This window comes from Glycine max, chromosome 16 (genome assembly GCF_000004515.6).
Source record: "Glycine max cultivar Williams 82 chromosome 16, Glycine_max_v4.0, whole genome shotgun sequence".
NCBI lineage: Eukaryota > Viridiplantae > Streptophyta > Magnoliopsida > Fabales > Fabaceae > Glycine > Glycine max.
This window is the reverse complement of record NC_038252.2, coordinates 8,503,015-8,528,475: the sequence shown is the minus strand read 5'-3', so window position 1 is coordinate 8,528,475 and position 25,461 is coordinate 8,503,015. Positions and strand designations below refer to the sequence as shown.

General features: G+C 31.3%; 2 protein-coding genes across 5 annotated transcripts; both read left to right on the top strand.

Moving 5' to 3' along the window:
* Positions 1-1,327: 1,327 nt before the first annotated feature.
* Positions 1,328-7,110, top strand: LOC100788368 (putative transthyretin-like S-allantoin synthase). Of its 4 annotated transcripts, none has more exons than XM_041010185.1 (6): positions 1,564-1,699; positions 2,536-3,029; positions 3,431-3,488; positions 3,979-4,080; positions 4,501-4,651; positions 6,435-7,078. In XM_041010185.1, the coding sequence occupies exons 2-6, from the start codon at positions 2,959-2,961 to the stop codon at positions 6,887-6,889; spliced, it is 837 nt and encodes a 278-aa protein (XP_040866119.1). In that variant the 5' UTR covers positions 1,564-1,699; positions 2,536-2,958; the 3' UTR covers positions 6,890-7,078. The 4 variants fall into 4 exon arrangements, with proteins under 4 accessions (NP_001349011.1, NP_001242467.2, XP_040866119.1 ...); XM_026125981.2 differs by having other exon boundaries at positions 6,432-7,078; NM_001362082.1 differs by lacking the exon at positions 2,536-3,029 and having other exon boundaries at positions 1,328-1,699; positions 6,435-7,110.
* Positions 7,111-17,057: 9,947 nt separating this feature from the next.
* Positions 17,058-21,257, top strand: LOC100783418 (heavy metal-associated isoprenylated plant protein 4). The gene is made up of 4 exons (XM_003548559.5): positions 17,058-17,271; positions 17,489-17,670; positions 20,586-20,673; positions 20,779-21,257. The coding sequence occupies exons 1-4, from the start codon at positions 17,148-17,150 to the stop codon at positions 21,219-21,221; spliced, it is 837 nt and encodes a 278-aa protein (XP_003548607.3). The 5' UTR covers positions 17,058-17,147; the 3' UTR covers positions 21,222-21,257.
* Positions 21,258-25,461: the final 4,204 nt, after the last annotated feature.

Genomic DNA, 25,461 nt, shown 5'->3' with positions numbered 1-25,461 from the left:
ACTTGTTTATTGGCAAAGGTGAGTAAATAACCTTTAATTTTTAAATCAAATAAGTTCCATGAAAAAAATGAAGCTATTGAGTTGCAAATTCAATCATTTATAGCTTCAAAACAAAAAACAGCAAATTATATATAAAAAAGTATTTATAGCAAATTATAAAAAAATATTAAAGAAGGAAGTAAATGATACTCATATTGTTTGTTGATAGATTAAAAAAAACGCGAAATATAAGACCGACTTCATCATTTATGAGAGAAGAAAGGAGAGAGTTAGATGTTGTTGGTTTCAATTTTTCCCACTAACATTATACATTATAAGAAAACTAATAAAAAAATGATAAATGGTATGAAAGCAGTTTTATGAGTGTTAGATTTCATCTTAAAATCAATTGCACTCCAAAGATTGAGACAGTCGATGTGGAACTTGAGTATTTCCCAATAATGAGAAATGCAAGAATGCTTACACAAGATAATTCATTTACTTTCTCTCATTATTTTTTTTTTCTTCAATGAAGCAATATAAAAAGATGGTGTTCCAAGAAGAAAAGAAGGAGGGGAGAACTAGGTGTGTTGGGTTCGAATTTCCCCCACTAACATTATAACAAAACTAATATGAAAAATGATAAATGATACTAAAATAATTTAATGTGAAATGCACTTACACAAGATTGTTACTTTTTCTCATCAATTTTTTGTTTTGTTTGCAATGAAGCAATATAATAAGAGGGTGTTCTCCTTCGGGCAGAAAGAAGAAGAACTTCACTCTAAAAGGGAGATGAGTGAGAGGTTGAACATGTAACTTATTATATAGAGGCTTAGTCTATAATGAAAAAAGGATTTATCTTTTTTTTTTTCTTTCTATTTTTTGATAAGAGATTCTATTCTTCTTTTATTTTAATTTTTTGGTTATCATATTATAAGTGTAAAGTATTATTTATTCACTCATCTAAGAACTTGTCTAAAACCAATTTAATAATTTTTTTACATGTAAAAATTAAATTTGACACATTACTAAATTACACATTTAACTTTGTAAAGAATACTTGGCTTACCAAAAAAATTGTAACATTTTTTTGTAATGCGATAAAATTTATAACAATCGACAAAAAAATATTAATATAATTTTTAATGATGTCAAACCATATCACAACAGAAACAAAGGATTAAATTTTTGAAATAAATAAGACTCTAAAATAAGAAAAACAAAAGATAAAAAATAATTTTTAATTTTAAAAATCATCAAAATAAAAAAAATTGTGTCACTACCACTTTCCCCTTTAGCTGGTCAGAAGGAGCTTCTCACGTGGCTTTTTGTTCGTATCCCAAGAACAAGACCAAGGTGCTGACACACCCTCTTCTCTTTTCTTCCCAAAACCTTACACGGATCCTCAACCCATAAAAACACTCCAATTCCAATTGAATTGTCCAAAACACAAGCGAAGTGAAGAGAGAGTGAGTATCGTTTGAACAATGGAGTTCAGTTTCGACGAGAAGGACTTCGCGTCGTGCTGCGGAAGCACCAAATTCGCGAAGGAAATGGCTTCGGCCTCTCCTTTCCGTTCGTTCCAGGACGCTGTTTCTGTCGCGAAGGGCGTTTGGTTCAACAGCGTTGATGTCAACGGTTGGCTTCAGGCCTTCTCCGCGCACCCTCAGATCGGTCAAACCCACGCTCCCTCTGTCGCCTCTGAAGCCAGTGCTCAGTTCAGTACTTCAAATTCAAATTCACCTCTTTTCTTCATCTGGGTCACTCTCCTTTTCGTGTGACGAATTGAGTTTTGAATGCAAAGGGTGTGTTTTTCTCTTTGTGGGTTGGTGGTTGTTTGTGTCTGAAGCCAGTGCCCACCCAGTTCAGTACTTCAAATTTATCTCTTTTCCTCATCTGGGTCACTCCTTTTTGTGTTTTGGTGTGAAAGAATTGAGTTGTGAATGCAAAGGGTGTGTTTTTATCTTAGCGGATTGGTGATTGTTTGTGTGTTAAGCTACTGATCAGTTCAGTACTTCAAATTTACCTATTTCCCCAATCTGGGTCGCTCTCCTTTTTTGTGTTTTGGTGTGAAATAATAGAGTTGAGTGAAAAGGTTGTGCTTTTAATATTTCTCATTGTGGGTTGGTGGTTGTTTGCGTCTTCATTTGGGATTTTTCAGTTCAGGTTCAGTGATTGATCCCTCCTATTCTGTTCAATCAGAAATCATTCGTTGATTTACTTATTGTAAAAGTCAACAAATTTTGTGATTGGACTGACAGTATAAAAATCATTTCATAGACTATCTACTATTCCTTCTTTTAATTATCATGGTGGCTCTCTGTTTTGTGTATTGATATTAAGTCAAGAGTAAATAGCCTATGAACTGTTAGTGTTACACTTTGACTTTTATAATTACTACCTAGCTATCATGATTTTTGATTAGTTTGCAGTGTAAAACTATCTACACTGATGGTGCATAGAAATGAAACTCTCAGTGCATAGAAATGAAACTCTCAGTGCAACTAATGATTTAGATGTAATGGTTGTGTTTTTCTTTCTGAGCGAATGCAGGGGTATTAGGAAATGGATTCTCTGCAATAAAATGTGAGTTGTCTTAATGTTCATCCGAGGGTTGCAATTGTGCGATAGTGTGAACGTGTTAAATCCCTGACTACAGGAAATCTGGGTCTGGGACATTAAGTTAGCTGTGGAGTTTGTCAGTTCAGTTGAGTTATTCCTCCTATCTTGTTCCTGTTTTTAACTATCTGGGTTGCTTTTATGTTTCTAAGCTACTAACAGGTAATGGAAATTATAGTGAAATAGCAATTCTGTGTTGCTTCTCATTTCTAATGTCATATTTATAAGGAAATACAGATAATGGAAAGGCTGTTGCCAATCATTGGCCAGCTGCAATCAGCACTAATAACAGAATTTATTGGCTATTTGTTATAACAGAATACGTATATGATGCAATGGAGATAACATAATTCATATATGATTCAGGGGGAGGAGATATTCTGTTTCTTTGTCACTATCCTGAGTTGGGATTACACAAAATCCCTGAGGTGGGTGGGCCTACGGGTATCCCTCTTGGGTCTGCTGTGATCTATGTTGCTAACAGTTGCTTTCTACTTTGTATTTTGATATGAAACAAATGAGTTAGATGCAAAGGTTGTTTTATTTTTCTTGGTGGGTGCATGGGATTTTATGTTAGTTATGGATTTTATGTTAGTTATGGAGTTTGTCAGTTCAGTTATTCTTCCAAATTTGTTCCTGTTTTTAGCCGTCTGGATTGGTTTCTCCCTTTTACATTATGTGAGAATCATGAAGTTGTGAATTTGTCTTCACCTTGGTGGTGTTTGCTTTTGGCTTAATCTGGGATGTATGCAATGAAAAGAGTAAAAGAAACATATCCCCTATTTGCTTGTTAGGAATAATGACTTGACTAAGGAACTGCTTTTGGCAGGTGGAGTAAGGGAGAGCAATCAACTGCTTTAGCAACTGCTACTGGTTCTAGCTTACAGGTTTGGTTGCTTCTAGTACTAAAAAAATTACCAATACTTAAGTGCTAATTTCCGTACTATGAAATATATGGATGCAAGGCTCTGGTTCTGCTATCAGAGTTTTTTTTTTTTTTTTTCTTTTATCGGCCAATTTTAGTTGTTAGTTTTGTTAGAAATGTTAGTGGGAGGGATTCGAACCCACAACCTATGCCTCCCCTTTCTCCCTTCAACCCCCAAGCCAACCTTATAACTCCCCTCAGCTATCAGAGTACTTAAGATAACGTGTGTAAGATATTGAATTGAAAAGCACCCTCATTGGTTGGACCTGCATCATGGTTTACTATTGTCTATTGGTTGTATTATTATTGTGGAGGAAATTAGGAACCATTTATCCATTAATAAAATTGGGCTTTGAATGGGGCAGCAAACATGTGGCCAGAGAAATGTTTCAACTGCAATGTTAACTGTTGATGAATGCAATTTAGTCATCTGCATGTGGTCTATTTTGCAGGAACTATCTGAATGGAATGCTCGGTATAGGGAAAAGTTTGGGTTTGTATTTCTCATTTGTGCAGCTGGGAGAAGTACCGATGAGATACTTGCTGAACTGAAGGTAAATTTGAATTTATAGTTTAGTGCATGCAATATTTTTATTTATTAATTTTATTTCTATTGTTCATCTAATGTTTATTTGGGTGAGTTTCTGTTGAACCATTATATTATGAACATACATTTGTTCCTTTTGAAAGGTTAAAAACTGGATTAATTATTTTTAGAAGGTTGAGCTTGTGAACTGTGAGTATGATTGATCTCACGAGCTTCTTGTTGAAAGGGTGGGGAATATTCCTTCCTTGGGGGCTTTTCATCTCCTTTATTGTCTCTTATGTGCATGGTTCAATCATTGCAATTTCCTATGTTGTTTAGGAACCCAAATTATTTTAAATTTTTTTACCAGTGAATGATTTTGAGAGATAGAGGAAAATGCTGATAAAAGACTTTTCATTTGAATTTAAAATTGTTTCACATCTTGCAGAGACGTTATACAAACAGGCCAATTGTTGAATTTGAGATTGCTGCTCAGGAGCAAATGAAAATTACAGAACTGCGCCTTGCAAAGCTCTTTTCAAGTAGAGAAAACATTTCTTCTTCAGTTGATAAATATTCCGCTGCTAAAAAGGCAGAAGGTACTTCCATATTCTTTGTTATGTTTTTTGTTTTTCTACATTTTAAGAATAAGAACACCTTTTCAAATTTAGATCTGCTTAGGAAACATGTAACTTTATGCTCTACGTGTTTCCCTGATAGCCCTTCTACTATTAAATTTGGTTTTGCTCATAGTTGTATTCATAAATTAAAACCATCACGAGTCGTGAACTTTTGTCTAGAAGTAGCAGGATCAAATATTTGAATTTTTTTTCTTTGATTCAATCAGTATATTAAAAGTTGTGAGTTTTGCAGTAGTCAAATCTGAGATCCAAGTGATTTAATTTTAACTGTTAACTCGTGTTAGAATCATGTCATTTTCACGAGTCATTAAATGTACAAATGAAATAGAGGATAGAAGACACGATCTGATTAAATCCAATTGTAGGTAATTAATCAATAATCAGCATATCCGAGGGTCCTTTGTAAATGCTTAAAAATTTAACTGGTGTTATATATTTAGCCTTACTATTTTTGTGTGTAAGATTTATCTTTGATAATGTATGTTTTGTATTATGCCTGCTGTCCTATATGAGCATTGTTTGTTTAACAGCATTAGTCCGGTGTAATCTAACTTGCTTGCATCTTTTTTACCAATTTGAATAGTAAGGCCTTCTTTCTTCCTCCTTCAATTATGTTTGCTGCTACTTGATGCTCTTTTTTCTGAAATTAATTTTCCTTGAAAGCTAATTTTTGTGCATATATGGAAAAACATTTTATGAAAATTTCTGTTTTGTGCTAACATTTGTATTGTGTAGAAGAATTGTAATATTTAGAACCATTAATGAGTCTTCACCTATCAGCTTAAGCTTTGAGGGTAGTTGGTAATTAATTTTGTATTAGAGCCCCAATGCCAAGTGGTCATGCTCAATCCTTGTTGGCTTTATTCTTCTAAATTACAAAGTTGAATTTTAGCACAATGTGAGTGAGCAAGTGCATTGCCCGTAATTTGTAATTAAAGTCCAAATGCTTCTGCTTCAGGACTTAGGAGGCATGCTAGATATAAAATCATTCACGAGCCTTTCAATAATAGCTTAAGCTTCTTAAATAGTTTATTGTTGACACACAATAAAGATGTACACCATGTAATTGGAGTTATGTGATTGAATAGTTTTTACCTCTGAAATTCTGGTATCTGGAAACTCATAAGTGAATACTGAAAAGTGTGTTCTTGTGGGAAACATTTCTGTGGTTGTGAGAGGGGGAGGGAGCGTGGAATAGAAAACCAAGGAAACAGATATTCTAAGAAACCTTTTTATATCTTAAATCTGGATGAATTGGACCTCCCTATTATGCAAACCTTAGCTCCTTTTATTCCATTGTGTTGTCATAGGCATGTTGTTTTGTCGAGTGGTGCACATTTTGAGTCCTTGATGTTCCATCATTTGTAGTGATCCCTAAGCCCCCACCTCATCTATTTAATTTAGACAATTAAGAATGAACTAGGAACTAGGAAGTCTAGTTACAATTTATTTTTCATTCATCCTTATTATGAACTGTTCTACATGTAGCAAATGATTGATTATTGCATGACCCTATTATTGTCTGCTTGTAAGTTGTAACTTACCTACTTTGGCATTAAACACTTCCTTGGGAAATTTGAAAGGTATATTGTCTGCTATTTGGTTGGGAATAAATTGTCCTTCCTATTGCTTATATAATGTATGTGGTATGAATTTTCAGGTCTCCAACTTCTACATCATGATATTTCCTTGTTTAAAACCTATAACCAATCTTGATTTTTAATTTTCCCAATGCTAGAAGATCGTATAAGCATTATTGGTGGTCACGTGACTGCTGCTTCAGAGATTTCAACAGCAAAATTGATTCACCATCCTGCCAGAACCCGCCCTCCCATTACGACTCATGTGTTGGATGTTTCTCAGGGCTCTCCAGCTGCTGGTATCGAGGTACTTCTGGAGGTGTGGAGGGGCACTCAGTCTCGACCGACATTTGGGGCCTCAGGCGGTGGCAGTTGGGTGTTCCAAGGGTCTTCAACGACCGATTTAGATGGTCGTAGTGGTCAACTGTTGAGCATAGTTGATGATGTGAATCCAGGGATATACAGGATAAGTTTCAACACTGGGAAGTACATCCCAAATGGTTTCTTTCCTTATGTGTCTCTAGTGTTTGAAATCAAGGAGTCACAAAAAAGGGAACATTTCCATGTTCCTCTCCTGCTTTCACCATTCTCATTCAGCACTTACCGTGGAAGCTAGGATTATAGGCACAGTTGCCAAATGGATGTCACTGATATTTGTGGGTACCTAGCATGAATTTCTGAAGATTTGGTGAATTGAACTTGTGTTCATGCCCATAGAACATGGTAAAAAGGGTACCAAATGTACAAAGGTAATCAGTGTATTACTGTTTAGTTAATGCATGTTACATAAGTTCTTTTGAATTAATAATCGAGACTTGCAATATTTGAGACGTGACTTAAAGATCTTGTTCTTTTTTTTTTTTTTTTGAACGGCCTAACAAATTTATTAAAAAGAAATCCTTGAAAAAGCACAAGGCGTACCCTACAGGATCCAAGAGAGCAAAATACAAGAAAGATGCTGAAACACATAAAAATAAAATAAAATAAAAAACATGAAATGAACATGTGCTTGCTACCCAACACTTCATGAAAAACACGAATAATTCTTCAACAACCGCAGCAGCCCTCTATCCCAAAACACATGAAGCAGAGATAAAAATTGCACTCCCAATGAAACCAGCAACAATATTAAGCCAATAAGGTACACTTGAATAGAGTCCCAGTGCACCGAACTCACTGACAAACTAGAAAACATCAACTCACACCCCGCGCATCACACACCTCCAAGGCAAGAAAGAGGATTAAATAACCACGAAGAGATAGGCTAAACAAATTCCCTTCCTTCTCCCTGAGTCACTTCCAGGATAGAAGCTTGACAGATTCCACGATATCATTTACTGAAAAATTCTTTCCTTCAAATATCTTCTTATTCCCCACTTTTCACACTGATCATACCACCTCAAACCATGCCCTGAGAAAATACCTTACATTACGAGGAATCTGTAAGTTGATGCCACCGTGTATACATCAAGAGGATCCTTTAACTATCTCCGAGAATCTCCAAAACCCTCCCTAAACCCCTCATGACCAGCCTCAACCTCCAAATCATGTAACAAATCTTTTGCCCACCTCAAAAGATCCCTCTTCCACCAATTCCAACACCAGTCTCCATCTCCTCTCACCCGAGTTTCAACCACCTTAGAATCAGATAAGCAAGTAAGATGAAAAAAGTCATCTATAATGAACCTCCAAAGCCTCTCTCCCAACCCATGGCTCCAACCAAAACGGAGTCTCCTTCCATCTCCAACTGCTTTCTTCACAGTCTCAATAAAATCAAGAGTCACAACCACCCACATCTAGCTCACTTCCACCAAGATGAACTTTGAGTCTTCTAATGCAACTTCCCATCGCAGAACCCTATACCACATAGACTGATTCTCCACTAACATCCATCTTCCCTGGTAAAGTCGTATTAAACAATTTCAAAATTTACATCCCTGAGCCAACATCCTTACTATCTCTTGTCTTACTTCTACCCAATGAACTCTCTTCCCCTCAAAGTTCCTATCCAAGCTTTAAGGAAAGATAAATAAAAAATTGGAATAGCTGAGGACAAAGCTTGCAACAAAACAAAGCTCAAAGGTAGATTCGGAAAGATAAGTGTCTTCTACTAACCAAAACAAGGCTCCTAAGTTGATAACCTCCTTGGACTTGCCCCAGTAGGCAATCTCAATCCCAGCTACCTTAAAGGTAGATGCCTAAGCCTCCTTATTCTTAACACAACACGCTTCTTCCATGAATAAGCTCCCAGCCCCTAAACTACTGTAATAAAACAAGAAAAGGGGACAGGTGGTCCTGCTACCATGTAATCATTCCGTAAGTATGTTTAAATTGCTTTCACAAATTTTTGTTCCAAACAACTTGCAATTATATTAAAAAAATTCATCTATCTTGCAATAGATATTATTTTTGGAGAAACAATTAGGAACAAGACAACAAATGACTTGAAATAAATTATGCTATGTTTGGTTTAAGAAGTTTTGAGAGGAAAGGTATTAGGATGGAAATCCAATTTTTCTTTTCATGAAAAATGTTAACAATATCTTTTAACATATTCTTTTGGATACTCCAATAATGATTGAAATATATTTAAAAAAATACAATTATGTTGTCATATAAACTCATCGTTATCATACTTGTTAATTGTACTGTCACAATTTGTTATTATTGATTTTTTTTGTATAGCATGATATCATTTTTACTTGTTAATTGTTGACTACCTCAAATTTCCCTATGCAAAATTAGAAGTGTTTTCATTTTGTATTAGTTCAACATACAAAGACTATCCAAGGAGGAAGAGTTTAACTTGGGGACTCAACATGGATTAACCAGTTACTTGAGCAATGAGTAAGATAGACATTTCAAGAAGAGCTTCACCGGAGACTAGAGGAAAAGGAGAAAAGTGAAACTCATAAGTTTTAGCCAACTTTTAGAATAAGATTTATTTTTGTTTGTAATTGTATTTTCAGCCTATCTTTAGACTTTAATAGCTGCTACCTTTTTTAGTCTTTTAATTATTGTATTAGTTATTGGACCTTTGAGCCTAATTTAGGATTATTAGTAGGAGTTATAAATGACTTAAGTAGCACTTTAATGACTGTTTGTATGAAATTTCATATTAGACACAGTTGGGATAATGTCTCTCTCTTGGTTCTTGTGTGAAACCTTAAGATAAGAATTTTATTCCTTGTGGTGAATCATCTTCAACTCTTTCAGTAGTGTGGCATTGTTCTTTCCATCTCATTTACTAATCTCGCATTTTCTTTTTTTTTTTTATTCCTTAGGATAATGTTCATTTTTTGAACTCTATTTAGTATCAATATCTTTTTGTCTTCTTTATATGTATATTATAAAAAAATTGTGCAAAAAAGGAAATAAAAAAGTATAAGAGAAATTCAATTTTCAGATTTGGAGCCTAAATCATGTTAGAATCCATAATTGGATGATTGAAGTTGTTAGGATTTGAATTTGATTTGGAGCCAAAATTTTGTTGCAATCTACATTTGAATAATTAAAGTTGTTAGGATTTGAATTTGTTTTTACAAATTTGGATCTGGCCAACCATTCATTTGCGTTCAAAGTTGAATTTCGTGCAAAAAAAAAGTGCAGAGATAACATAAGAAAAAAAAAGAAAAAAATGCAAAAAAAGTGCAAAATAAATTTCTACATTCAGAGTTGTTTCCCTTCTAGTTTTCACATACCTATACTTAAAAAAATGTGTCTTATTGATTATTTACATCAAATTTAGTTCAATTCTAGGATAATCCTTTCCTTGATTATGGAGTCTTTTACTTTGTCTTCCTTGGCATTCCTTTTGAGTATTCATTCATTATTTTAGTGTTTGTCTTTAAAATTCCTTAGTTTTGTCTTAGAGTATTTCTATTTTTGGTTTCTTGAGTTTTGATTTGTGACATATTTCACATTGAATACTGATTGATTTAGAGCTTGAAGGTTTTGCTTAAAAACTAAAGAGAAGCAAGAGTGGTAAAAAGCAAGAGTGCATATTATAAAAGAAAAAAGTCTTGCAAGAGTGATACACGAGTGAACTTGAGTGAAATACTAAGTGGAGTGGTGAGGTCTTATTCTATTTATTACTTGTGCACTAACTTTACTTATAGGTATGGCTTCTACAAGTGGAGATGCTACTCCACCATCTCCAAAAACCACAAGGCTCATGGCGGAGATGATTAAACTTGATGATCAAATGAGAAGAATGAGTTATGACAATGAAGAAAGGATGGAGACAATGAGAAAGGGGAACGAGGAGAGTTTGGGAAGAATACACAAGAGCAATGAAGCTTTAAGTGTGAGGATTGAAAATGTAGAGCAAAAAAGAGAGGACAAATAATCTAATTCTTCTCATGGAGAATATGAGGGGTATGAAAAGGATGTGGGAGGAAGGATGAATGAGAGGTATAGGGAGAGAAGAAATCATAGAAGATATAGAGGTAGGCAAAGAGAGGAAGAGATTGAGGGAGTGAAGGTGAAGATCCTTACTTTTAAAGGGACTTGTGATCCAGAAGTGTATCTTGAGTGGGAGATGAAGGTTGAACAAGTCTTTGCTTGCTACAACTACAATGAAGAGAAAAAGATCGAATTGGCCTCCCTGGAGTTTGAGTGATATGTCTTAGTATGGTGGAATCAAGTGAAGAGTAATGTTAAGAGGATGATAAGGCCTTTGATTAATACTTGGCAAGACATGAAGAGAGTTTTAAGAGAGAGATTTGTGTCATCCTATTATGGGAGAGATCTTTACAACAAGCTCCAAAGACTAATTCAAGGAAATAAGAGTGTGGATGAGTATTACCAAGAAATGGAGATTTCCTTGATTAGGGCTCAAATTGAGGAGTCTCAAGAGGCCACCATAGCAAGGTTTTTGCATGGTCTCAATAGGGAGATCTAAGACATTATAGAGTTGCACCACTATGTCTCTTTGGAGGATCTTATTCATCAAGCTATCAAGGTGGAGCAGCAATTAAAGAGGAAGCAAATATACAAGAAGTCCCCCTATGGCTCTTCAACTTGGAAACAAAAAGAGACATTTAAGAAGGAGGGAGGATCTTCATTTAAATCTCATGAAAAAGGTGTTGTCCTTGGTAAAAATAATTCTAACCTTACTCCCACTTCTTCAAAGGCAAGTTCTATTAAATGTTTTATGAGTTTGGGAAAGGGTCATATTGCTTCCCAATGTCCTAACGAAAGGACTATGGTTGTGTTGGGTAATGGGAATATCACTAGTGCATCTTTTTCTAGCTCTTTTAGTGAGAGTGAAAGTGAATGTGATATACAACCCTTAGAAGGTGATCTTTTGATGGTTAGGAGATTAATGGATAGTGTGTGTAAGGATAGAGATGAAACTCAAAGGGAGAAAATTTTTCATACTAGGTGCATGGTCATGGGAAAAATATGCTTTTTGATTATTGATGGGGATAGTTGCACTAATGTAGCTAGCCAAAGATTGATCAAAAAGCTTGTCTTGAAAACTTCCCCTCACCCTAGGCTCTACAAACTACAATGGTTAAGTGAGAATGGGGAGCTAGTTGTAGATAGACAAGTTTTGATATGCTTCTCCATTTGCATTGGGGTGTGTTTTCCTAATACAAAATAGAGATGTGCTCTAGTTTTGTATTGGGAATGCACACCTCAATGCAAAACATAAACATGTTTCTATCTTGTGTCGTGTACTATAAAAGCATTTTTTTATGAAGGGTATTTTTGTTAAAAAAAAAACTAAAATCAAAGAGTATATCTAGCAATAAAGGGGTACCATTAACAAACTCCACGAATGCAACACATTTAGGGACAAGCTAAAGAAATGGAAGCAGACTAAAACCACAATTGTAGATTGAATAATACACAATACATTTGTATTCTAGATTACTTAATTGTTAACTCATTAGCAACTACACTAAATTCTCTCAAGTAGTAAAGTAAAACAGAAGTTCGAGTGTCGAGTACACAAGAACTTTGTTTGTACTTAAATTGGTGTATATCCAATTTTCAAGTAATCAATGAATTGATTTAAAGATTTGTGAAAAGAATAGTAAAATAAATTGACATAAAATTACACTAATTTTTTAAAACATGCAAGGGAAGAAAAACACACTCTTGAAGCGTAGGTTGATTCAGACTATGGATATGTTGGGGCCTAGCCTGTCAAAACTACTCTCGATATAATGTTAATGATCTTTCTCTATTTAATATTATTCAAATTATCACCTATATCTACTCATATACTTTAACCATGATCCCTCAAGTGAAAAAACCTAATTTACCTAATCCCTTAAGAAAATAAACTAGTTAAATTGCATTATAAATAGAGATGCATAAAATAGGCTAAACAATGTAATTTTATCCCTAGATATGAATTATTTAGATGACCTTTCCCAGTTCTTAGGAGATAAATATTTCCCAATGCCTAAATCCTAAAACACATAAATGAATATGGGTGATCAAACCACAATCAATGAAATTACGCATCGAAAAAAGACAATGAAATAGAAATAATATTGAATAGATAGTAGGAAAAATTACATCATGAGAGTTTGGTTGCTAGGCTCCCAACAATGAGGGGTTTAGCCTCTCATTGTCATGAGAGATTTTACAAATTCAAGAGAGTGATGAGAAGAGAAAAGGGATGGAGAAGGGGGGAAGGAATGACTTCTAATGGTTGATTCTCCCTATTCCTGCATGAATCATATCCTTTGCTTTCTATGGGAAGCTCTAATTTCATGGATATTCAGTGTGTCTTTTTCTTTTGCTTCCTCCTCTTTTTATAGGTGCGGTTAGCTTAAATTTTACGCAACTTCACGCTAAGCATGATCGCCGCACTAAGCGAGTGAGTCGGTGATCACACGCTTAGCGCACAACTCGCACTAAGCGCGCCTTCACGTATCATGCTTTTCCATGTGTCTTCTTTGCACTAAGCGAGTTCTGACCGTTGGGCGACTGCGTCGCGTTGAACGCGTATGACGCGCTGAGTAAGCATCTCCAGATCTTTAACTTCTTTCTCAAGCTTTGCACTATGTTTTTGCAACAAATATAACACCAACACACTATAAATTTACCATTTTAAATACCTATTGGACAATAATTTGAATGATATTAAAGTTCTAACTATTCAACTAAAAAAACAATAAAAGAGAGGAAATCAAATAATTTTTATATGACTTAATCATAAAATATACCTATGCACAACAATTATCATTAATTCGTATTTATGGTTCTCGAATTCAATCCTTGCTTCCATTTCATAATGGTCACACTCTTTTACTCCTTCATAATCAAACATCTCCCTTTTGTCGTCTTCTCTCGCATCGTCGACTATTAACCTTCCACCAAGCTCCCACACTACATTGGCCTTAAGCTTAGACCCGCATCCACCACGAGAGGTGTGATGCAGTGAAGATGAAGATGGATAGGAGTGGGTGAGGTTAATGGTTTCCGCCGACTACATCACAACAACACTGTCTCTGGTGGTAGGGGTGGAGTAAAACACTACCAAGGGCATAATAGTCCATTCAAATTCATTACTTTAGCTTATGGGGTGTACTAATAAAAATGGAGTGCATTGAGTAATTGTCGGAGGAGGAAGGAACCTAGCCCATCTCAACCCAACATAGGGATATTTAAAGAAGGGTCTTGCTATTTACACTTCCATTTTCCCTAAGTACACTCCATATTCTGTTTCTACCTCTCCTTTACTCAATATATCGTTTTTCATAAAGAAGTATACCTCTTTTTATTTTCCAAAAATGTATTTTCCAAATTAATATACCTATTCCAGAAATGCATCTCTAGAACTATGATTCATAGTTTCAAAGAAATACTTGCATAATAGGTATATTTTTTTCAATAAAAATCATTTAAGAATTAAAATGGTTGATGAGAAATAAAAAAAGATGATAAATACTTATCTTATACCCGTGTTTGTTAGTCTTATTTTCATCATAAATTTGATCTAAAATCTTAAATTTTATTAATCTTTAAACCCTAATTTTAAACTATCTTCACCATATATTCATTATACTATATTTTTATCATTATTATACAATATTTTATGTTTTCCTTCATGTGACAATGTGTTTCAAGATACGTTCATCACTAACTTCATGTGAGACTGAATCAATGACATAGAATTGGATTAGAAAATGAATGAACACACTTAAAGGAAAGAAACCATTGTCAATATCTTTGCTTTGTAATTAAGGTGTATAATATATGAACTTAGTGATAAAAATATCTTGAAACGTAGTGTCATATGAAGGAAAATACAAAATATTGTATAATGATGATGAAAATGCAGTATTATATAATGAATATATGACAAATATAGTTTAAAATTAGGGTTTAAAGAATAATAAAGATAAGATGAAAATAAAATTTTAGATAGGATTTAAAGAATACTAATGATAGGATTAAAATAAGACTAATAAACAAGGATATAAGATAAGCGTTTATCATTTTTTTATTTCTCATCAACCATCTTAATTCTTAAGTGAAATTTTGTTAAAAAAATATATACGTATTCTGAAAGTATATCTTTGAAACTATGGATCATATAGTTGTGAAGATACATTTCTAAAATAAGTATATGTAATTTTGGAAAGACATTTTTAGAAAGCAAAGGGGATATACTTGTTTAAGAAAAAGGGTATAATGGGTAATGGGGAGGTAGAAAGGGGGTATGTGGATGTACTTAGATGAAAGGGGTTTAAATAGCAAGAGCTTTAAAGAAGCTCCAAAAATTCAAACAAATAAATTAAAACTAAAACGGCCCAAGATTGCATGTTGACAGTTGGTAGTAATTAGAACTTATTTAACTACAATAATAATATATTGTCTTCAATTGAATGTGATTAGTGGTCGTGAATTTTGAGGTAAATATTTTTTTTGTTAAACCCCACTTGATAATAGTCAATTAATTCAAGTCGATCAATGCATGTTCGATAAAACAGCTCAACTAATCTTGGCAAGTCATTGTTTGTTACTTCCTGCTATTCACATATAATAATTAATCTTGACATGTCATTAGTTATTAATAGCTTGTATTAATATTATAACTGTAAAATTAAATTAGTATCTATCGTATGATCAAGCCATATTTGGTTATTTTCTCCGATTCTCTTGGTTGGTTGTCCTTGCTTGTCCTCCATTTAGAGTTTCAGATTTGTATTATTATTATTATTATTGTAAAATTTAGAGTTCTAGATAGGATCACGCTCAAACAACATCCATGTGACCCATATCTCCCCGAGAGCGCATATATATATATATATATATATATATATATATATATATATATATATATATATATATATATATATATATATATATTAAATTATATCGGTTAAATTTTAATAATTATTATATCATTTTTATAACTTGATATAGAATGTGAATTTTATTAATTTAATCGTTGAATTATATCAAATTTTGTTAAAATTGATCAACATGAAAGCAATAAAATGATTCATATTTTAATATATTTTAAAATATTTATATTAAGTTGATTTTAATCTATATGAATGAGAATAATAAATGATTTTGGATTAATATGAAATTTTGTATATATGATTTATGTGAAATGAATTTTTGATGTTTTAAAAAAATATTATTCAGAATAATATAATAATTATCAAAATTATATCGGTATAATTTGATATATATATATATATATATATATATATATATATATATATAAGTGTATGAGTAAGATATTAGATAGATTAAATAAGGTATATTTACCAATTTAGTCTTATTGAATACATATAAATAGTGGTTGAGTAATGGTGGGTCAGGCAGAGGCAGCCCATTCAAAAAGCGGTTTAACTATATAAACCGATTTGTTGTTCTTAAAAGTGAAAATAAATGTTTTTCTTTTGGGTGTAGTGGGAGAAAAGTGAAAATAATTGTTTTGATCCTTAAAATGATATCTTAAATCAATTTAATTTTAAAAGATAGAGAATGTCGGCATTAATTTAGTTCCTTATTAAATAAAGATGACAATTTGTCTCTTAATATCTATAGATTACATCAATTTTAGTCATTAAACAATCTCGTAATTTTTGAAGAAAAAAAGCTATTTTGACATAACTTTTTTTCAAAGGTATATATTTTGACATAACTATTTATATTTCTTTTGTTTAATAAAAATACTGAATAATTAATTTTGAAGATAATTTCATCGATCTCTTGTAAGGTTATTTGTGTAGTAATTAACACTCAAACCATTTTTGTTTATAAAATCATACCTATTCTCCTTGTTATTTTTAAGCATTATTTATATTTGTCTAAGAGGAAGTTACACGGGATGGGCCATGTATATGATTTATATATAAAAATAAGAAAGAATTGTATAAAGTTTTAATTAAAAAATGGGTGTCACAGCGTAAGAATATCATATAAAAATTGTAAGATTTTAAATTATGGTGATTCCAACTGTCGCGTCAAGCTTTTTGGAGTTACTCCAAGTGTAATTATATTTGTTTGGCTGCATTTGTCGGTAATTTAAAACCTTGTTAAATTGTTCATAATATATAAGTCTAAGTGTAATTAGCTTTAAGTTAAGAGCAAATTGGTATAATTAGCCTTTAATATTTTATACAATATTCTAAAAACCAATGAAAAATTCAACATCCTCAACTAACCATCTGATTGTGCCCATTTGGGTGAAACGTACAAGATTCTTTCGTTCATGTAAGCAAGTTTCAAGAAATTGGTGAGCTACCATTAGCTAAACCAAGAAAGAAATTTTGTTAAGAAAACTTATAGTTTTAAATTTTCAATATGTAACATTGTAGTGATCTTGATCCATTTTCTTAAACTGCTTCTTTCATTCTCAATCTCCAAGCCTTCATTTGGCACAATAGGGAATGGCAGCAGGAAAAGAAGAAAAGAAGAAAGAAGACATTGAAGTGATCACTGCCATTTACAAAGTTAACCTGCACTGCGAGGAATGTGGGAGCAAAATCAAGAAGCATCTCATGGTTACCCAAGGTATGAACATATTCTAATTTTTTTCCCCTATGGTTAATTTAATTTTCATGAGTTCTATTAATCTTGTTAATTCTCCTACAAATTTGCCAAAAACTTTATAAAGAAAAAAGTAAATAGTCTTAGAAATATAAAGCACATTTAATATTTACTGATCGAAATTTATGCACTAATGAACAGATCGAGCTAATAATTTTATGTCATGGTGATTTTTCAATAGGGGTACAGAGTGTGGAAATAGAGTTTGAGAAAGGAGAAATCAAGGCAAAAGGGAAAATAGACCCTTTGAATATCTTGAAGCTTATAGAGAAGAAGAGCAAGAAAAAAGTTGAATTAATATCACCAAAAGTGAAGCCTAAGGATATTACTACTACGGAACAAAAGACAAAGGAAATAAAAGATGTAAGCTATTCTTTCTTTTATGATATATCATATTATTCATATATACCCTGATAACACCTATATACGGCAAATATATAAATATAATAGTCTCTACATACTAATATTATAAATGTTCGATTTCCACATTCATTGCAGAAAATTTGATATCATGAATTTCTTAAAGGTTGTAGTTTGTATGAACTAGCCTGGCCTTTTTTATAAAATATCCAAGGTTTGGTGTGTTTAACTTTAAACTTTGCTCGGATTCTGGACCCATAAAAAGAAATCATACCCGGAATAGAAGAAAACAAATAGCCACAAGTATTTAGTCTTAATTTGAAAACTCTAGCTATACGCTGGCCGAAACGAGTTCAAACATTGTGTATTTTATTTGCATTTAGTCCAAAGTCAATAATCAGATTTAACTTATTTTAGATTGTAGATAAAGTCAACTAAATTTCACTATCAAATTTCATACTCAATTTAAACATCACAGTCTAAAATTATATTGTTCGAATTATTAGTGCAGCAATTATATAATTAAAAAAAAGGAAAAACATGAAATATAATGAATAATGCGAAAGAAAAAAATAAACACATAAATTAACCGAATCATATAAATCAATTTAATTGTTTAAATTATCATGTTTATCGTATCAATCTGCTAATGAAATTTCGATTATACCATAAACTACTCCTAGTCTATGATGTTGTCATACGTTATAATTTGGGGAGGTTTGTGATGGGAACATCGATCCTCCCTTCGTTGATTAAACTTTTGATTATTTTCCATTCATGAAATTCCATATTCTTATCCTTTCACTACCAACTATTTCATTTTCCCTTTAAAACACTAAAATACATTGATAACGACATCTATCTAATTAAATATCTACTCGTCCAACCCATACTTTTAGTTATGTTAAAATAAACTGGTTAGAAGAAAAAAAAAATGCAACGACACTCATATGATTAAGTTAAGACGAATCATATTGACAATATTAGTGATATTCACCAATATATATATATATATATATATATATATATATATATATATATATATATATATATATATATATATATATATATATATATATATATATATGTATGTATGTATATTAAAAATATTATAAGTGATAATTTATTCCCTCCCTTTTTTGGTTTGGCTAGATTTTTTTTTTGAATTTATCTTTTTTTTTTTTCAAAAGAAGAAGTTGAGTCAAATATTTTTCACGAAATAGTTCTAGAAAAATAAATAATATATTTTCATAGAACAAAATTTGAAAAAAAAAGTAGCGTTCAATTACATTACTACATAGAGATTTTTTACAATTTACACATAGCTTATGCATACAATTCCAAATTTGAATTCCAACACGACCCAAAATACATTTTTTTTATACTGATTTTCCAATTTAAGTACTTCACCTCTTCCCCATTAAATAATTCTCATATATATATATATATATATATATATATATATATATATATATATATATATATATATATATATATATATATATATATATATATTAAATTATCTTTATTTATCCAGAAGTCTTAATTTGCTTATAACTTATTTATTTTAGAAAAATAAAAAAATATTTAATTTAATTTTTTTATATAAAATATTAATTTTACATTATCAAACTATGTTTAAATAATTCATTTTTACATTCTAAATATATTTTTGAACAATAATATAGATTTTTTAGATATGTTATCTTTTGAAAATAATACTTATATTTATGTAATCAATATTATATATAAAAATTCTTATAAATCATATCTAAAATTACTAAAATAAATTTTGAAATATCTAAAAACCTAATAAATCAGTTTTAAATTTTTTAATGTATTCAGTAAGAAATAAAAAGAGTGTTACTTAAATGAGTAAATAATATAGTCAAATACAACTTTGATATGTTAAATATTTGTAATTTTTATTCTATAAATTTAATTTATATTTATTATTTTTTTAAAAATAATTTTCTTTAAGTTTTTTATATCTTAATTACGACAATGTATTTATTAAAAATTTTAATATTATTTATTTAGTAATTTTAAATATATATTGGCATTATTGAATTCTGTTTTAAAAAAATTCATTATTAGTGAATTATAATAATATAGAAACTTTATATATTTTATATTTTTTAATAAATACTTGAATTTATTTAATTTTTATGAATAATAAAATATTTTTTGAATATATTTTAAATTATTTTTTATTAATTAAAGTAATGTTTGACGTTTTTAAATTAAAATGTTAAACATATATTTTAATATTTTATTTATTTTGTTATCATTAAAGAAAATTTATGTTGACTAATTAAGTTTACATCATATTTTAAATTTTTTTTATCAATATATTGGTTTTAGTGAGGCAATTAGTTTTAAATAAATTTGAAAGTTTTAAATCTTTTTACTAAATAACTCTTAGCTTAAAAGGAATTTTAAAATTAAAAAAAATATGAAACAATTTTACTTTACTTTACTTTTAAAGCTTTTATTTTGATATTTAACTTTAAAGTAACTTTGAAATTAAGAAAAATTTGAGTCAAATATAACCTAAATAATTAAGAATGTAATTATAATATATCAAAAGTGTAAAAGGTTTTCTATTTTTTAAGTGATGCTCACCTACTATATATATATATATATATATATATATATATATATATATATATATATATATATATGTTAATTTTTATGTTATGCAATTACATTAATTTACACCGTTCAACTAACGACTGAACAGTTCAACCCATGATTAATTAAGTATCTCGACAGAGTTGCAAAACTGTCAAGATTTTAAAAATTGGATAAAAGTGGTTAATAAAGAGAAGTAGCAAAATAATCTATCATTCAATTCATGTTTGAAATACTTTTGGGACTATGGCAACTAATTAATTATTTTCATGTGTGGTTTCAAGCCGATTATCCGCATCATCTCGGTGAAGGTTCACATGCATTGTGACAAATGTGAGGCTGACCTAAAAAGTAGATTAATAAAGCACAAAGGTACACAACTCATAGTGATGGATTTATAATATAGTATAATATTTGAATCCCCTTCCATCTAACCAAACAAGCTAATTCTAAGTTTGATTTGAGAAATTAATGTAGGTATTTTCAATGTGAAAACTGACCAGAAGGCACAAAATGTAACAGTGGAAGGAACCATTGAAGTTGAGAAATTGATATCATTTTTTAGAAAAAAGGTGCATAAAAATGCTGAGATTACTTCCATAAAGGAAGTGAAAAAGGATCAAGAGAAGAAGGGCAAAGAGGAACTGAAGTCTTCAGAAACCACCAAAGAGAAGGATCACAGTAAGTCTGGTGAATCAACCAAGAAAAAAGATGATGATAATAATAAAAAATCAGGTGAATCAACCAAGGAAAAAGGAGACGGCAAATCTAGTGAAACAACCAAAATAATAGAGGTTCATCAAGGGCACCCAAAAGAGGAAATTAAGATAAAGGATAATAATGTTCCTTATATTATTCATTATGTCTACGCGCCACAACTTTTCAGCGATGAGAATCCAAATTCATGTTCTATTTTATAATTTAAGTAAATAAATTAAATTTCCTAAATAGACAAATAAACAAATCAGATAGAAAAAGTAAAGAGTGGCAGTTATGATTGACATGTTAGTGAACATCAAACAATTCGAATCTCATATATATATATATATATATATGTGTGTGTGTGTGTGTGGAGTTTTATCTGACATTTCTTATTACATGAATGTGTGAATGCGTTAAATGTCTCACTATGAAAAACTTGGGATATATTTTATGCATGCTTGTTAGGTTATGTATGGTTCACTTCCCTGTTTCACTTGTTTGTAAAATGCTGGTGGGTGTTATTACAAATACAGTATTACAACGACGTTTCAATATGGATACAATAATGATGACCATTTTTTTTTTCAAATTACATCATTGGTCTTTTGAATATTCATATTATAAATTTTTGTGAAATGTGGGTGCATATAATTTCAAATACCATATGCATCATGATCATTATTTATTCAATGATGTCTTCGGTCTATTCCAAGGGGTAACGATTGCAATGATGCAATTAATACTGGAGTTTAACTGTTCTAGAATCTAAGTTTATTAAGGGGTGTTTAGTTTGGTTATTTTGTGTTTTCATTTTCACTAAAAATAGAAAACGGTGATAAAAATGTGTTTGGTTGAATTTCTGAAAACATTTTCAGTGAAAATGAAAACAGGAAATAACCAGAAAATGAAAACAATAAATTCTCGTTTTTAGTGTTTTCAGTTGAGAAAAGAAATCTCATTTCAGATAAAATGAAATTGCGATGACAATAAATATAATTTTAAGTAAATCTAAAAATATAAAAAGACAAGAAGTCAATATATCATAAATTTTCAGTATTTTTATTTCATGATAACAAAAAACAAGAAATCAAACCAAACATATTTTCAGAATTTTAATATTTTAAAAATGAAAACAGTTTTCAGAAAATAAAAACAAAAAATAAAAATAAAAAATAAAAATGCAAATCAAACATACCCTAAACTTTTTCTTTCGTCAAACTTAGATTAATTTGATCTATCGCTTAAACAGTAAGTAAATTGTGGCATTCATTTTCATAAAATTTATTTTAATTCAACTATAGTTTTTAGTAATATTATTTCTATGTTTATCCTAAAAATATTATTTCGTGTACCTGGATTTATTTGTCTTTTTTGACTTAGTATATTCCTAAAATTTAGAAATAATTGTTTTCCCTGATAAAGATGTCGAGATGATCCTGCTCAAATTGAATAAAATCTCACTACTAAAATAATGATTTATTACAACACGCTAATAATTACGGTCGGCCATAAACGTCTTTGAAAATAAGATAATGGCAGTATTGTAATTAAACACATTAATATTATGAGTTTAAGTACGGTTATTTAAAAACCATAGTAATTGAGTTATATACAAATGTGGTTTTGTAAAAACACCGTCTTTAAACGTTTACACTTTCTCTCTTTCATTGGGCAGCGTGCAACCTTTTCGCTTTCTCATTCTTACATGCTCCTTCACTATTCACAATTTCAAAATCCCTAAAACACTCACCCTAATCCATCATTTACACTCCATTCTTCTCAAATCTATACCAACAATCGGAAAAATCGTCAACAACAACCAATCCACCCCCTACGGCACCACGTCGCGCACCCTATGCCGCAACCTCACCTCTGAGATGCTCCACCCCTCACACGTCAGCTCGGAGTTTGGGTTGAACGCACTTTACGACTCCGTGAACGGCGGCGGTGATGTTTGGATCAACGAGAACTGCTTCCGCATCGTGCGCCAACTCGGAGAAGGTGGCTTTGCCTAGATGCATGTACCGTGTCTACCTCTCTGCAATCTACAGCCAAAATGGTGATTCCTCTCCTTCTCTTTTTCACTCTACGCTACTTCTTCTCTTTCATATTGTCATATTTTAACTGCGTTTTCTCTGTTTCTTGTTCAACCTTTCAAGAGGTATGTTCAGATCAGGAGGGTTGCCCAAATCAACTACGGCAAGGAATATGGCATGCTCGTCGTCATTGTCGACGTCATTGACCATAACAGAGTAACTCCCCCACCACCACCCAAGTTCTTACCTTTATTCACATTTACACACATCCATTTGCATGCTTTCTTAGAATTAGTTCTTGCTTTGTTGATAATCCTAATAATATTAGGCTCTTATCGATGCCCCTGATATGGTGAGGTCCCAAGTCAATTTCAAAAGGCTTTCCCTAACCGACATTAAGATTGACATTAAGAGGGTCCCTAAGAAGAAAGGTCTTGTCAAAGCCATGGAGGATGTTGTTTCGTTGCTTTTCCATCGATTATTGTTATTGTTAATTTTTATCATTAGGTTATAATTGAAAATATTTGTTTATGTTACTTGTTAATGAACAGATGTTAAGACCAAGTGAGGGAAGAGTTCATGGGGCAGGAAACTCATTGTTAGAAAGAGAAGGGCATCCCTCAATGATTTTGATAGGTTCAAGATAATGTTGGCCAAGATCAAGGTATAATTTTCTCTCTTATTTGATTGTAGTTCTTATTAGTTAATGACCTTGTTGCACATGCAGAAACTGAAATGTGTGTTTCACTGTATTGTTATGTCAATGTATGTCTTGGTTTTATTCAATTGTAATTTTGGGATTTTTTTAATTTGTGCAAAGGGTAGAGGTTTTAATTTATGCATTTGCAGGGCTTGTTTTGGAACCACTAAATATTGTCATGCATGGCTCATAAACATGGTTTGAAAATTACTAATTCCTTATGAATTATATAATTTGTTCTTTCATTAGTTAAAGCTTGATTGGGGATAGATCTTGATGACCAGCCTTGTAGCAATCCAGATTGTCTATATCTTCATGAGATTGGCTCTCGAGAGGATAGTTTCACAAAATATGAAATAATTTCAGTATACACTAGGTATTTTTCTAATCTTAAATGAGCTTTCATGCAAGGCCTGTTATGATTCTGTTGAAAGATAGAATTTGTTGAATGTTTCTTGTCCTGGTTGCAAAGCTCAGGCTAAAATATTACTTTCATGCAATTGGTAAACTTTTTTTTTCCTACAGTTAGTTAAAGGCTGCATGTATTTTTTAAATTGATTCAGATGGGTTTTGTTGGCAGTTGATACATGATTGGACCATTCATTTTCCCCCCTATTCTATATTGTTTTTATTTTATCTTCTGTTATCAAAATCAAAAGATGGTGTTTAAATCCGTTCATAGGAATCATTAAATTCTAGATTGCTCTGATTTATTACATATAATTTCTTTTTTTCCCTATCTAATTAAAGGTTTCAATTGCTTTTGAAAGTAATATTTTAGCCTGAATGCTTGAAAAATCAAAGTGTTAATTAGGTCATGTACTAGTTGGAAATCCTCAATGCTTAACTTTGTAGACATTGATAAACAAGTTGACTCAGAAGTTTCATATTTCTAATGCTTGTAGAACAAAGCTAAGGATAATGATTCTGATGATAACGTGGATTTTGTTGCTGGGAATGTGAAACTTATTACCACCAAAGAAGTGTGGGACCAATATTTGGAAGAAGCAAGGAGGGATGGCAAAATTGTAAGTTTTCCTCTGTAGGATAGTAAATTTAATAAGGTAATTCTACTTTAGTAATTTTCCTTGATCATGAGAGTTCTCTCTCTTTATTTAATCATAGCTCCCAGTATTATATTTTTGGACCATTCTTATTGTTATTTGTCTTAAAGGTCTAATAAAAATAAATTTGGAGTTTGTTTGAGATAGTTGTAAAAAATAAATTCTTATGTTACTAAGTCCCAAAACATGGAAACTACTGATAGCAAATAATGTTTTTATTATTTTTTAAATTTAATATTTTTTTTTGTCAAAATAACATTCTAAGATGGTCGTTAGTTAAGCAACGTCTTAGAAATGTAATTTTCTAAGACGGTGGTTAGCAAAGAAACATCTTAGAAAGTTACCTTTCTAAGACGGTGGTTAGCTAAGCAACGTCTTAGAAATGTAACTTTCTAAGACGGTGGTTAGCAAAGAAACGTCTTAGAAAGGTTCTAAGACGTTTCTTAGCTAACCACCGAACGACCGTCTTAAAAGACAATGTTTTTTTAAGACGCGTTTTATAGGCTCGTCGTAAACTTTTGACGACGTTAGATTCTCCATCGTCTTTGTATGTTATTTTCCACCGTCTTTGTTTGTGTTTTTTGTAGTAGTGGATCTGCTCAAGTTTAATAAGATTATATAGATAACAAAATTTTCTTTATAAATATTTAATATAATT

Coding starts and splice junctions, on each gene's coding strand:
- LOC100788368 (NM_001255538.3), top strand. CDS start 1,470: ATGGAGTTCAGTTTCGACGAGAAGGACTTCGCGTCGTGCTGCGGAAGC. Junction 4,081..4,500: donor AGATACTTGCTGAACTGAAG/GTAAATTTGAAT, acceptor CACATCTTGCAG/AGACGTTATACAAACAGGCC. Junction 4,652..6,431: donor CGCTGCTAAAAAGGCAGAAG/GTACTTCCATAT, acceptor TCCCAATGCTAG/AAGATCGTATAAGCATTATT.
- LOC100783418 (XM_003548559.5), top strand. CDS start 17,148: ATGGCAGCAGGAAAAGAAGAAAAGAAGAAAGAAGACATTGAAGTGATC. Junction 17,272..17,488: donor GCATCTCATGGTTACCCAAG/GTATGAACATAT, acceptor ATTTTTCAATAG/GGGTACAGAGTGTGGAAATA. Junction 20,674..20,778: donor TAGATTAATAAAGCACAAAG/GTACACAACTCA, acceptor AAATTAATGTAG/GTATTTTCAATGTGAAAACT.